Source organism: Cuculus canorus, chromosome 1 (assembly GCF_017976375.1).
Source record: "Cuculus canorus isolate bCucCan1 chromosome 1, bCucCan1.pri, whole genome shotgun sequence".
NCBI lineage: Eukaryota > Metazoa > Chordata > Aves > Cuculiformes > Cuculidae > Cuculus > Cuculus canorus.
The window spans coordinates 94,349,308-94,363,860 of NC_071401.1; the positions used below are offsets into that span (position 1 = coordinate 94,349,308).

The following is a 14,553-nucleotide window of genomic DNA, read 5'->3' on the forward strand; positions in this document are numbered from 1 at the left end:
AGTATATGTGTACATCAAAAAGTCTAACCCTTTTGATAAGACTATAAAAAGGAAAAAAACAATGTAATCACATCTGGTGAAGTCTAGAGCTGTACATAATTCTGCAACCCTTTGATGTATTTACGTAACTCCAAAAACACAGGTTGTATGCATGTGTGCACAGAAAGACAACAGGCACCATAGTTTATCTGTCCCCCTGTGTGTAGCACAAGCATACACAGGTCTGGCTAGTTTCCTACAATAACATGGTTTTATCTGATATTTTAATCTGTACTGAACATCAGAGGGGAATTTGTGTGTCTCGTCTCATGAGCAATATTGCTACTTTTCACTGTTGCCGTTGTTCTTTTAAGATGAGTTGGATATATCAGGGGGATGGAAATGAGTACCAAAATCCAGATCCTGTTGTGAGTATTTAATGCTGCCCACAGGCTCGTGGCAGCTATCCTCTTTGTTCAGGGATATGGGCAGGGCATATGAGCCTGGTCTGCTGTCTCAGGAGTCTCACGGCTTTCCTCTGGTGCCTTCTCTCCCGCGGACCTTGAGACGTGCTCAGTACATGCTACCATATATAACTAAAATACAACTTATTTTCATTTGGTGAGTGCCTGTTTGCTCCTACTCTACTGAGAAGCCATTGCTTCCCCGTTCATGCTGTGTCACAGCCCCATGGCAGCTCTGTAGCTCTGGTTGAGCAATCAGACGTGCACAGTCCTACTTGTTAGAATGACTTTATGAATGATTATTTGTTTTATGTGGCAGGAAGGCTTCCCATTATGCAACACAGCTTTTTTCCATTTGGATGGTCTGATGGACTTGCATCTGACCATGTGCCAGCAGAAGCTGCAGTGTCCATCACATGGATGCTGCCAGGACTGCTGCTGTCTCTCCAATCTCCAGCAGCCAGTGAGGCTGGGTGCCAACAGGCACCCATAACTCTAAAGCAGGATTAATGAAAGTTAGTCTTGATTCAGGAAGCTAGGAACTGTAAGAAAACCCGAACCTGCTCTGTGGCTATAAACATATCTTTCCAGGGTGAAACCCTAAATCAGGAAGGCACTTAAGCAAGCACTTAAATTTCAGTTTGTGTTATAATTTCCTTGTTTCAGTTTCCTGAAAAGAGATGTCTCCCTAAACCAGGCTTTAGTGTCTTTTTGACTCTTACCTTAGAGTCATGCTAGCCAGGGGATGAAGGGCAAAATCTGCACCCACATGCAAATCCTGTGACAGAGTGTCAAGCACAAATATGACCAGCATGAAATTTGGAGTGGGAGCAGCGTAAGTTCTGGCAATAAATACCATCTGGTTCAGCAAGTTAGTACCAGATGTCTGGGAGCTTCCACTTGCAGCCAGTAAAGGTGGAGCTGAAATAATTAAAATGATATTTCTGATGGGGAAAAGCCCAGAAAACTGTCCTGTTTTTTTAACAGTGATTTGCAAGGGCAAAAAGACAAAAGTTGTGCATTTTGCAAACTAGGACATGTCCTGTGTCAGGTTAGCTGTAGATTAATATCCAGGTGAGAAAGAAGAATACACTCCCAAAAGTTGAGTTTAAAGCAGAATTCCATCTTCTAGCATCAGGGCTACAAAGCAGTATGAGGAAAAAGTCAAATGACCAGAACAGTTGCATATGCATCATTCCAGCTGACACTGGCTAACATTGCTCGTCTTTCATTCCCTTACCATGTGGTGTAGAGTTGGCAACGTGTTTGCAAATGTTCTGCGTCATCTTCTCTTCTATAAAGAATCCATCTTCTTGGGGAAAAGATGCGATATGAATGGGCCTAGCATAGTTAAAAAAAATTCTCTTAAACCCCAGTTGCTTCAAGCAACATTGAGCTCTGAAAGAAAAGTCTGTTTTCCATCCCAGAGTGACACGGGGCTTTTCTGGAATGGGGTCCACACCTCTGAGCTCAACACGTGCTTCCTAAGTACAAAATCCTGCTTTTGTTGAGCAACCACCCAGGCAGTGAGAGCTCAGGAGTGGCAGAAAACCCTGTGCTGCTGTCAGCCATTTCCAGCTTAGCAGCTCTCTGAGTTATAGTAGGCTAGATGCGCTGATGGTCCTGCATGCTCCATCTCTACCACAATGTGAGGTGGCATGCAGTTGTTCCTGGGCAGAGGACAGGCTCCAGGGCAGGGGACAAGTGGCGTTTCCCATGGACAAAGAGGGGCACAGGTGCCTGAAGTGGCAGAGCCTCTTCTCTTTGTCCACATGTTATTGGAAGCTGCTTCCCAAATTGTACCTAAACCCACCTCTCTTTTGAAACCTAGGCTAACTGAATGAAATACTTGGGTAGGGAGGAAAAACACAGTACATAGTTGCATGCTGAGGAAAGATGTTAGAGAGATGGAAATAAACACTGATGTGGTACAAGTCCCCTCTTTCCTGGGTAAGCTTCTTTGCTGAGGGTGAGAGTGAGATACTTTTATGGCAAGACAGTGATAAAAGTATGCAAACTGGCAAAACATGGTTTTGAAATATTTTTCTGTTCAGTTTAAATAAAATTTAGTAGTTTCCAGATTCTGTGTATGATATTTCAAAAGCTTCAAATACAAACCCCATAAATCCCATGAATAACGTGACGGGCATGGATTTACTAGGAAAGGGAGGAAGGGAACTGAAAGGCACGTCAGCACTGTTAGTGTTTCTATACGACTTAAATCTGAACAACATCACTGTTGAAAGTTTGCTTTTACAGAAACAAACATTGTTTGCTTTTGAAGACATTTAAGATCTGTGGCAAATGTCTTCACTGAAAACAATGACATTGGTATCTCATTTGGTCATCTGCATACAGCTGAGGAAAGTATATCAAATGGGAATTTGGCTTGTTTTGAGGTTTCTCTTATAGGCCATCGAATTAAGTACATCGTTTTCATGGATTTGAAAATGGACAAAGCTGGCTCCTTTAACTACTAAGTGGGAAATGTACCAGGATATAAATAGTGATACCTTTAATTGAACTGTGTAGTACCACAGTTTATAAATGGTTCCCTTACATTGTGAGGACTGCTTTTGGGGCAAGCTGCAATTCAGCGTTAGTCAGTCTGCCTACATTTGTCCTGAATGAATAGGTAATAGCTATTTGCAATTTGACTTGCAAGTTAGTGTAAATGTGAGAACAGATAACAAAATTAAAAAAGCCAATGCTGCGGAAAAAGATATTTTTTTTTTTCTGATGGTGCCTTGCTCCTTTAAAGGGTGAAAGCAGTTCAAGATTATGGGCAAAAGGAAACCTTTTGTTTGAGAATTGGGAATTTCCAGGCTTTTAGGGATAACAGAGAAAAAAACCAAATTATTTTAAATGACATTCACTTTCCTACATGTCTTCCATGTTGTCTAGTTTCCTAACTTATCGATCTCAATTTGTTAGCAGTTATTTGATGCTCTTGTTACTAAGCAGCACATTATTTAGATTATATATTGTTATTATTTTAAGTTGATTTAATGGTCTCCCACCCCCTGCACATGCAGGCAAATGTGCCCCGCATTCCCCAACCCCTCTGTGCTTTATTACCGGACATAGATAAGGGATCCCAGAAGATGCATGCTCTGAAGTGCTGTTAATTGAGTGGCTGGACCAGATTTGTAGCTCTTGTAAATGGGCACCACTTCAGTGAAATGATAGTTATTTATATCAGCTCCAGATCTGTCCTGATCCTGCTGTATGTTTCTAAATTGGGAAGAAAGGATTGTAGAAATCCCCAGTATCTTGGGTGAATAATGAAGTTGTGCAGGGCAGAGCGCATCCCAGATTTCTTACTTAAGGAAAATTGTCCATTACAGACAGAGATCAATTTTTCCACAAGAACTTCTGGTCTGACTGTTTTCCCCTGTATGAAATATATCTTTAACAGACTGTATGGAAACAGAAATGTCTTAGAGCTTCAACTGTACTGGTTCTCAAGGAGGTCTGGGGAGAAAAAATGTTTATCAGTCTATAAAAAGATAAGAGATTTCTATTGAAAATAAACTTTTAAAATGTAATCGTATGACTTATTTCTTTGGTTATGCAGCTGCCTTGGGATCTGAGCTCCTGGTAAACACGTTGGCCTGTTAAAGGACATGATTCAGACTGTCCCAGATCCAGCAGCTCACATCAAGGTTAGTTTCCTGTTTATTGTGAGACCTCAGATGTTTTGAGAGTGGTACAATTAAAGAATATGTATACATACTGCAGGTTTTCTTGCATGTTTATAAATTGGGCTGCTGCACAACACTGGCCTTTTTATTCTTCGATATTTATATGCTATTGTCTGAGTCAGTATTGCAGTGTTTGTTGCTGGTACCTCTATTGATGTGCTCTGAATTATGTGGATATTTTGAGGATAACTTTTTCTAAGATTAAAACCCTTTGATTGTCCTTTAATATTTGGTATACTTGATAAAATATGCCTACTTGAAGAACACTGAATTCATATGTCCCCAGTTCTGCTCAATGAAAACCAGTGGCAAACATTAGGCTTAGCTAGAGAAGGAAAATGAGCATAATGCAAAAAATCAAAGCCAAAGAAACATCCTGTTGAAAAGATTCAGTGCATAGTTTTATGTAAGTCATAGTAGTGTAGATGTTGAACTGTCCTATTGCCTTAAAACCAGCATTATTTTGCTACATTTCAAAATCTGCTGTACTGTTTTTACTTTATTGTTGCTGTTGTTACTACTGTTACTATTGTTACTGTGTCCTTCTTATCCTTCTTCACTGAAGACTAGGAATTTGCTAGACTTAGCAGGTGTAGCTGATGATGTGTTGAGAAGCTCAAGACATTTGGGGGGCATTGCACATAAACAGCAGCATCTGAGCCTCACAAACTGCCTGGTTTGGGGGATACACTATTTCACCATATAGAGAGTTTTTCTGGGAATGTTTTCCTGACTGTGTTTAGATGAGAACAGTAATTTTCTTTCACAAAATAAAAAGACACTTGTATAGCATTGTCTTCGGCAGGTAAAGCCTGCTGATCCTTATATACAAATAATATGATGAAGTTACATACCTATCATTCACATAGATTTTGCTGTCTGAAAATACTGTTGGTATAATAAGATTGATGTAATAAAAGAAACAGATAAGCCGTTTTAAGCAGGCTGTGAGTGAAAACTTTTTTATTCTTTCTGATTGTGTCTTTCTTTCTGTCTTTCCTTGAAGTGTCATCTTCTAGAACTTCTTTCGTCGAGTTTCTTCTCGATAGACTATCTACCAGTTAGCAGTTCTCTATACTAAAGCTTCATTTTTCAACAATATTTTTAACTGAATTTAAAAAAAATATTATTTTAAACAACTCACTTTTCCCGTTAAAAGGCAGTGAATGAAAGAAGCTCTCTATATAGCTCCCTGCAGTGTTTTTGGATTGTGTTTAGGTACTAGAATGACTGGCAGTAGTAGGAGAGCTCGTCCCTGCCCTCTTCCCAAGTTTTTTAAAACCTAGCGGTTTCACAGTCTTCTGGTCCTCAAATGTTTTTATGAAAAGAATAGAATAACACCCCCACCATAAGCAGCCTCTCTTCAACATGTCTCAGCACTTGCATTTCAGCCAGTAAGACTTCAAAAATTTTAAGGGGATTTAGTACTTCTTCATGCCGTTTAAGTGACCGTAGCACCAGAAATAACATTAAGAACTCAGTTTCATTCTTTCTGCCCAAACTGGCATCCAAAGCAGGTTTGTTTTTAACCATGGCAGTTAACTTTGAGAGGGCAAGGCTAGGTATGCAAGCATCTTATTACAGCAAGTAAAAGAGGACTGCATAAAAATCTCTGTAATTATGTGTTCAAGGGAACATGTAGGAGCCTATTTTCAGTAGAACAGCATGCAGGAGTTGCTGTTACGTTGAAAAAGGGTGCGAGGAAGGCAATTACTTTAATGCTGTGTTTGGGATAGGAAAGCTAGCCAACTAGACATCAAATCTTTCACATTTCTGTTTATGTCATTAGGGTCTGCTTTGGTCTAAACACAGCCTTCAGAAAGCTGCCAGGGCTGCTCTGTTCATTTAGACTTTAAAAGTGGGTGTAACTACATTCTTAAAAATAAGCCATAAGAAAGTACAGTACAGTGCATGGGACATGGGAACTAATATTTGGTGTAAGGGCCTTTTATATCTGGTGGTGAGATAGAAGGGACAAACTGAGTTCATTACAGACGTCTTTCATATGATGTTTTTTAACTGTATTTCATCAGGTAGGTCATACGGTATTGTTTATTTTCTTGAGTAAGCAGAGATAGCATCATTCATGCGCATTTAGAGCTGTAACTTTGATTATAACTTTCTAGGAAGTGTCTGACTTATTAAGATTTGACTTAAGATTTAGGGGTTTTTCCTGAACATGTGCAGAAAATTAATGCAAAAGATAAATTAAAATGGCAATATGAATATTTGGAGGCATCTTTTTTGCAGAAATGGTGATTTAGTTTGCATTATGTGAGTTTTTATGCGTGCTATTTTAAAATCTGCCTTTCCTGCTACCAGGAGAGAATGTAACCAGTCTTGCAGCTCTTGTGGTTAATTCCTGAATGAGAAATGGTAAGAGCAGGATTCCAGCACCCAGGCAGATACTGTCCAATTTTGGGAATGTTTTGAAAGTCTTGATGTGCATGTCCTCATTTTGTTTGGGCAGCTTCATTCCATAGTTACTAAAGATCAAGCTTCACATTTTTCAGCTTGAAAGAAGCATCCATAATTGCTGTGGTGAACCTGTGTTCCTGCTGCTTCCTAACACCTAGTTACACCTGAGCCCCAGCCTTGTGTTTTGCCCAAAGATAAAATAAACATTTGACGTGGACAAGAAAAATGATGTATATGTTTGGACCTTTAGTTCCAGTTAAGTAGAATCTGGGGAATTTTGACCCTAATCTTCATTTCCACGCACATTTAGTGCCTGTGAGAGGACTGGAATAGGGAAGACTACTCACACCGATAAAGCTGTTCATGTGCCCAGTGGTGTGTGGGATCAGCACCCTAGTTTAATAAGGTTTGCTACTGCTAAAGGTTTAAAATAGTACCACTAGTTTGTATTAGTGGCAAATTGTTAAGAAAATAAGTGCTTATTTGACTTAATGCAAGACAAATGATTTCTTGGTATCCAGTATCCCTAATCAGAATGAAGAAATTAATTTTGGACAGTTATTTGGGCAGTTTCTGATAGTTTTAAAGGCTTGCATACAAGAAAATTGTATTTATACCAAGGTTTGTGTATTCCCTCACTCTTCCAGCATGGGTTTTCTGTAATGAGTTGGCACATTGGAGAGGAGTTTGTAGACAGGACTCTCTGCAACCAGCTCTGTCCTCATCTCTCACAACTGCCGATGGCACTGAAAGGAGCTGTAATTTTAATTGGGAGCTATATTTTTTTTTATGTTAAGCATAACGTTAAGAAAGATTTTTGTCAGGGGATTAAGGTCTTTTTGTCGTAAGTAGAAGTTTTCAAACACAGAAAAAGTGGATCTATTATTCTACATACCCTAAGGGTCACTTGTAGAAAACACACTAATTTTGCTAATTTTGCTTCCAAAATGGGTTTTGTGCGAATGTGCTGAATACAGTTGTCACCAGGAAGCTGAGCCTTTGTTTGTCAGTCTGAACTATTTTGCCTCAGGAAGTTTTTCATTTAGGAGGTACTGTCTGGTTGCTTTGACAGGTATTAAATAAAACAGCTTAAGAAGAGTTATGTGTCATCAAACTCAATAGATAGGTTAGAGATGTTTTCAAGAAGTCGGTGTTTAGGTTGTTGCTTTGTATGGGCAAGACTCTGTTTTCCACACATGTTTTAATGTGACTTTTTTTGTTGTTCTGTTATTCATTAAACTCTAGTTCTTACAACGGTAGTCACAGAAACACTCTGCAAATGCTACCTGAGTTTTGTGTGTTTTGGTTTTAGTGATAAATGCTTTGTGAATACTGACTATTCAATAAAACTTTTTTTTTTTTTTAAAGTTAAGTTCTGCTTTCAGCAGCCTCATTTGCAAAGATCAAATGCTTGTTTGTTTGCCATCACTGCTAGGGGATTTTGTGGAACCAGAATTGGAAAAAATGGGTTACTGATATTCCTTTGACCCTCACTGGGAGAGGAAAAGTCCAGTGTATGGCTTGTAGGTAAAGAAATCACTGCATTTTATCAGGTATGGAGTCTACCCTGGGGTAAATGGGTATAGTCTCCATTGAAGCAAGGCTGATCTATGCTGGTGGAAGATTTGGTCTGTGTATTTTTATGTGGTCTGATTTTTCTGTTCCTTGGTGATGATTTTGAGATCTGGGATGACTGAAGAGACAGGTGAAAGGCAGTAGATGAACAGAGGTTTTTGTGGATTGTGTAGCCACAAGAATTTGGCATTGTGTAGCCTTGCAAGGCATTGTGTAGCCTTGTAGAAGTTGAGAAACGGAAATGCTTTACATCCCAAATAGCTTGATAAAAAGGATACTTTTAATAAAAATTCTCAAAGGGTGTAAAACACTTTGAGCCAAATTCAGCTTGTCTGTGTGTGTACAACTTCATTCATTCTGTGGATGTGACCAGGGGTTCTTGCCTCTGAATCTATCAAATTAAGGAAGTTATTAATGTGTTATTAATTAATGTGCACTTTTCCGTGCACAGCATCTTGTATTATCATCAGAAATACTACAAAACCTGATCCCAGACCTCCTTTGTTGGCCAAAAAATATGTTGGATTTCAAATTGAGGTAGATTAGAGTTGCTTCTGAATATACCTACTGTGTTGTACGTTTAAGTCTGATTTTTTTAAACTGGTATTATTCATTAAGGAGCATACTCTGGGTCTGATATAATCTGTTATTTTTCCTGGAATTGTAGAATCTCTAAATAGGATCCAAGGCTGGGAGTTTTGTACACACAATACAGTCTGCCTGAACAGGCAAGGGGGACAAGAGGGGAAGGACAATAGAATTACTATTATCCTCCAGGATAAGGAAATAAAACCAGGCTTTTCCTCCCACCTCTTTTTTACGGTCTTGACTAAGCTAGGAGCATAGTCTTTGTGGATTCTTTGCATTGCTAAAGGAATTCTATAATTGCTTACAAAATTATATTTGGGCAGCTCAGCTAAGAGTGAGCGCATGGAAATATGAGCCAAAGATACAAACAGCTTTGCCCAAAGTCACATGTGAAGTAAGCTAATGGCAGACACATTGCAGCATAGTTGAGTAGGCGATCCATATGTAGTGTCTAATCTTACTGTATCACAGTTTGTCACCACTGGAGTCAATTTGATAACATACTCCCATCCTTCCAGAAAATATGGAATAACTGCTCCTGAGAATGTTTGGCTAATGAGCCAAACCTCCTACAGGAATGAATCAGTGATGACCACATGGACGCATTGCCTGCAGTGGTCTCTAGATGTGAAACAGTACCTTTATCCCCAGTGCATAGAGGTGAACAAGCTACTGTGGGTTGTCTGGACTGTAAACGTGTTGCCTGACAGCTGCTCCATGATAACTGCTGCATGCAGGCTCTCATCTTACGGGTTACAAATGTCCCTTGGTTACAGATGTGAAAAAGGATTGGTAACAGCAATCCCCGAAGCTGCCATTGCTGAATAGTAATACATCCCAGACCCTTTGCTTACCCCTCGCTGTGTATTTCATTCGTTATTCTGGTAAAACTTTAAAAGCTCTTCCCCTGCTTTTGTACTGACAGGGTAAAACCACTACTGCAATTTCACTGTGTTTCTTACTAATTACGCTTGATGGATCATAGTTGCCAAATCTTGTTTGAATGATAGCCATGGTTTATTCTGGGTTCCCATAAAATGAAGTAACAGAATTTATTGTGAATGTGAGTGACACTCTGCACCACGCCACCAAAGCGCCAGGCTTAGGATCAAGAATAATTCCATCCTCTGTCAGTATATATCAATTAGGTGTAATGAAGAGAGAATCACTACTGTATTTAAAAGCTAGAATCTCCTTACATGCAACAATTGCGATTCTCAGAATCTTCTGTGTTCTCAGAAGTTTTGAGTTCTGGATTGTAGCCATTTGCTAAAGAATTTATGTATCTAAATTCTTTTTTTTCTTTTTTTTTTTTTTTTTAAATTTTCTCTTGAACTCTACCTCATTCTCTGTGCCTGAGCAAATACCTCCTTGCTAAAGGGAAAGAGAGATAATGACTTCTGTATACTGTAATTGATGAACTTTCAGCAATTCAGAGCAAATCCAAGGTTGCTGCCAACATCCAGATGGAAAACAGTGTTAATGACATGTTCAAAGAAAAGTATGTTATTTTGATAGGGGATGGTCTAGAGACTTTAATCTTTACTGTTCTGGGGACTAATGGCATGGATAATTCCTCAAGCGAGGCCATTTTAAAACAAAAATTATCTTTTTCATAAGCAGGAAAGAGCAAACCAAAGAGTACCAAATGCATTTTTAGTGCTCTGGCTGATATATATGCTTTACACTAACCCTCTGTTATGTGGAGTCAGATGTGTTCAAATCTTATTTATGCAGTCTTCCAGACAGTTAGAAGTCTGGACATTTCTACTGCTGATGGGTAGAAATCATAAAATGGATGGTCCTGGAAACTAGAACCAGGGTGGCAAGCTGAGAGTGAGAAGTTAAGAAGTTGGGAAAGATGGACAAAACAGACAGGGACAAAAAAGTGTTAGGCTTTGGGGAAAATGGGAAAGAAAGATTCCTCCCCTTCCTCTTCCTCTGCTCTAGGGCCTGGAGTGAGACTGAGGGCTCCCAAATCTCAGATTTGTTTTGCTGCTTGCAGATCTCTCTCAAACCCACTACCAAAGTGGGTGTCTCCTTCTTAGGTCCTGCCCATCTCGGCAGATACAGACAGCAACTCCAGTAGTTCAGGCTTCCATGATGTGTTTAATGCCTCCAGGGCAGCACCTTTTGCATGTGGCTGCAGTGAAAGCACTGAAGGGAAGGGGTGCAAGAAAGTCTTGCCTTGGGGGGGCTCCAGCACTGTGGCTTAGGACTCTGGAAAGCAGTAATGACAGTTTCCTCCTTCCTTGACAAGTGTCTACAGAAACCACCTGCCCAGAACTATCTCCACACAGGTATACAGTGCAACTGCTAAAGACATGCAGAGATTGCCTCCCAGGGAGTCAGAGATGACTGTTGACTGTACATTGGATTTGCATTTTACCTTGACCTGACTACAAATATCCCAAGCAATGGGTCATCTTTAAACCCTTCTTGAGATATTATTCCCCATGATTCATTACCGTGAAGTACTTCCAGGTATGCAGCCGCCCTACACGCCTTTTTGACCAGCCTTTGTGTATCTGCTCTGTACAGACCCAAACTCCTGTAATTTCACACTGCTTTTGTTCCTTCTCGCCTTCTTAAAGAGGGAGATTTATAGGCAGAGCTCAGGAGAGGTTGCAAAGCATCCCACAGCTTGTCCGCATTAGTTGTGGTCACAGTCCGTTTCAGGTGATAGGGGCCAGGCAGCCTTTTCTCCCACCCCCATCACCACTACAGCTGCATCCAGCCCTGCTGTCACCTTGGTCATGAATCATTGAGCTGTGTTGCTTGGTCACGAATTGCCATGTTGTTATCCTTCTGGTAACACCTTCTAGAGCTGGAAGGCGTACTCCAAGGGCTTTTGCTCCTGGAGCCCACAGACAAGGTGAGATGCTTCCCTTGGGCTTAGTGCTGTGTTTCCTCTGCACATGATGCTAAAAATTAATCTCTTCTCTCTCACTCTCCCTCTTCTCTCTCTCTTCCCATCCTCCTTTCATTTGGATCTCATATTGCATACTTGTACTGACAACCATCTTCCTTAAATCTGAAATTGTACGTCATTATTTCCTGCCCATTTTCTAATGCCCTCAAAACTCTTTTGGACTATTTCAGCAGTCCTTTTGGTGTCCCACAGTTGACTTTAGGGTGTAATATCTTTTGCTGATGTGCTGCTTAATCCTCTTATTTAGATTATTAATACAGACATTACGTCATTAACATTTATGGACATTTGATTAGATAACTTCCACCAACTCACTATTTTACTGTTTGCTATAAGTCTTTGCCAGTTATTCTATAGGATATTTTGAGACTCTCAGTGCTCTTTCCCAAGCCAATTCAAATTCTTTCTGTGAAAAAAAATTCTTCTTTTGCTTAAACCAGTAGCCAGTATTTGAGTATATCTAGGCATGTTTCATTAGAAAGAGAAAATGATTCTATACCATAGGCATATTCTTGGTGCAGTTTTGGTTTATTTTTATTGAAAATGCACATCCTGTCCTTTTTGCCCTATAAGAACAGAAAGTATAGTTGGATGACTACTGTCCTCCTAAATTCCTATGTCTGTCTTGCCAGTAAGCCCTATACCCAAAAGGCTCTACAAGTGTGCTCCTTTCACTACCAGGTCCTGCTCAGAAATACAGCTTTTTACTGCCTAATAACTGAAATGTTTCCCTCCAGATTTACAACACGATTAAACTTAACTAATGTGGATAAGCTTTACTCTAATATATGCCTTACATCCCCAGGCCAATAGTTCTGTTGCTTCCAGTGGGTTGGGTTTTTTTGTGACACAAAAGGGATCAATTCCTTCTCCTGCTGAGGTCTGAAAAGAGTATTTGGCATGTGCATTATATGTTTCATATTTTCTGTGATTATCTTGGATCAAAGATAAACTTGCTGGCAGTCATTATCACCTTCTTGCAGATTATCAAAAGTTTAGTGGGACACTGTAACCTGATATTTCAAATTCAGCAAAGTAGCTCTCAGAAGGAGATAGATAAATCTATGATGTGCTGTGAGTCTTCCAGAATGAGCTGACATAATTATTTCTCCATACTGTCTTCGTCATATATAGATTTTCCAGGAACCCAGAAACCTGGCAGATGTCAGGGCAGTGAATAACTTGGCAAGAATATCGCAAACATGAGAAACACACCAAATATTGTTGCCACTGCCCCTAATGCAACAGCTGGAAGTAGAGAAGGAGCTCTCTTCCCAACCATGTAATACTTTTTACCTCTGCATTTGTGTTTTTCTTCTGTCATGGGGCCTGGTGTTGTGAACAGTAACGCTCAGTTTGTGCTCTCTGGGCAGGAAAGGTAGAGTAAAATGGGATAACTTTAAAATGGCAAATGATCAGGAGGAGCCTGGGGTTGTGCTGGACAAGATGCTCACACAACTTTAGCTGCCTTTGGTTGGTATTTAGCTTAAGTGGTTTCTGTCTCCCCTTCTTGGAGAAAGAGGAGAGACCTAACTTAGGAAGGGGTAAACCTTGGGAACCACCTGTATCTTTTGTTTCTACAGAGTCTAAAGCATAGGGACACTTGTCAGTGGCTTTTCATTAGTGAACTGAATCCCATCTTACATGGCATATTCTCAATATGTAACACAGAACTAGGGATACACTCAAGCTTTTTCCAAACAAGCTAGCTCCAATCCAAAAGCAATATAATCACATCAAGATGACATTTTACACAAGTGTGGTAATCCTTTGGAAAGCAAGGAGTAGATGGCAGACTGTGCAGGAGCAGCCGTGTCCCAGACTTAAATCTGAATGTCAGAGCAGGGCAAAGATTTGCATAGGAGAACCCCAGGTGATGTCTGAAGACACCTGGGGCACAGCCCTTACTGCCTTGTCAGCAGGAGACAGGCTAAATTGCCTTCCTCCCAGCCTCCAAGCTTCTCTGAAAAGGAGGCTGTGTAGGTGAACAGGCAGGACCTGCAGGGCTCTTCTGTAGGACCTCTCCATGGAGAAGACCGGGGTCCAAAAGCTGCATAGTGTGCTGTGTGGCATGGACCCAACCTGGCACATATGTCCAGGTCTGGGTCAGCAGAGCTTCCCTGCCCAGCGTTTACACTAAGAGGCCCTGAAAATGAACTTAGAATGAACCAAAAAATGTTTAGAACTTGAAGTGGAAGCCAACTGAGAATTCAAATTCATTCAGCTAGAGAAACTAAAGGAAGCCACCTACTCCTTAGTTACAGCTTCAGAAAATTCACTTCTCTCCAAGTTGTTGCAGAACTGCAGCCAGTCAGCTAACAGTGTGTGAGCCATTGCAGAGACACTATTAACTCAGACAGAGGAAAATATACTTTTGGTTATTACATGCTAATGAAGCACAAAATAAACAAATTTAGGCAACAGAAGCAATTATATCATTAAACATTTAACTGCAAGATTGATTTTTAAATTGCTAATAATTCAAATCAAAGTATGCATACAAAGAGGAAGGGGGAGGAAGGTAATTTTAACAATTGAATCTAATCAGTGCCTCAGTTCAAATGCATGGCTATAAATGTCAAAATACATAAGATCTGATGCAAGAACAGAAGTGGAACCAGAATGGATGAGCATTCCTCACTTCCTCACTTGACCAGATTTGTCTAATTGGGAGGAAGTTAAACACATGGAGTGGGGGAACTTAGTGAGCTGGGTAATCTCCAGAGCTCTCTTCAGATACCAGTCTATGTTCCTGAGCAGCCTTTCAAACTCAGACGGAAGCAGTGAACTGAGGCACAAATTTCAGGCTCAGCCTCATGCTTGCTTGAGCCGGTCCACATTCTGCTGCTGTCGCCTGCGAAGGAGGATAAGCTGGCTCACTACCAAATCAAGA

At 40.3% G+C, this 14,553-nt stretch overlaps 1 protein-coding gene across 2 annotated transcripts in view; it reads left to right on the forward strand.

The window, feature by feature from the left end:
• Positions 1-14,553, forward strand: part of ERG (ETS transcription factor ERG) — a 144,476-nt gene that overhangs the window by 37,196 nt on the left and 92,727 nt on the right. The window contains exon 2 of one of the 2 annotated variants that reach the window (XM_054076545.1): positions 4,021-4,108. The exons of the other annotated variant lie outside the window; for it this stretch is intronic. Coding sequence (XP_053932520.1) covers positions 4,070-4,108 — 39 coding nt within the window. The 5' untranslated portion in view covers positions 4,021-4,069. The remainder of the gene's footprint in view (positions 1-4,020; positions 4,109-14,553) is intronic. 2 annotated transcript variants of the gene reach the window in all.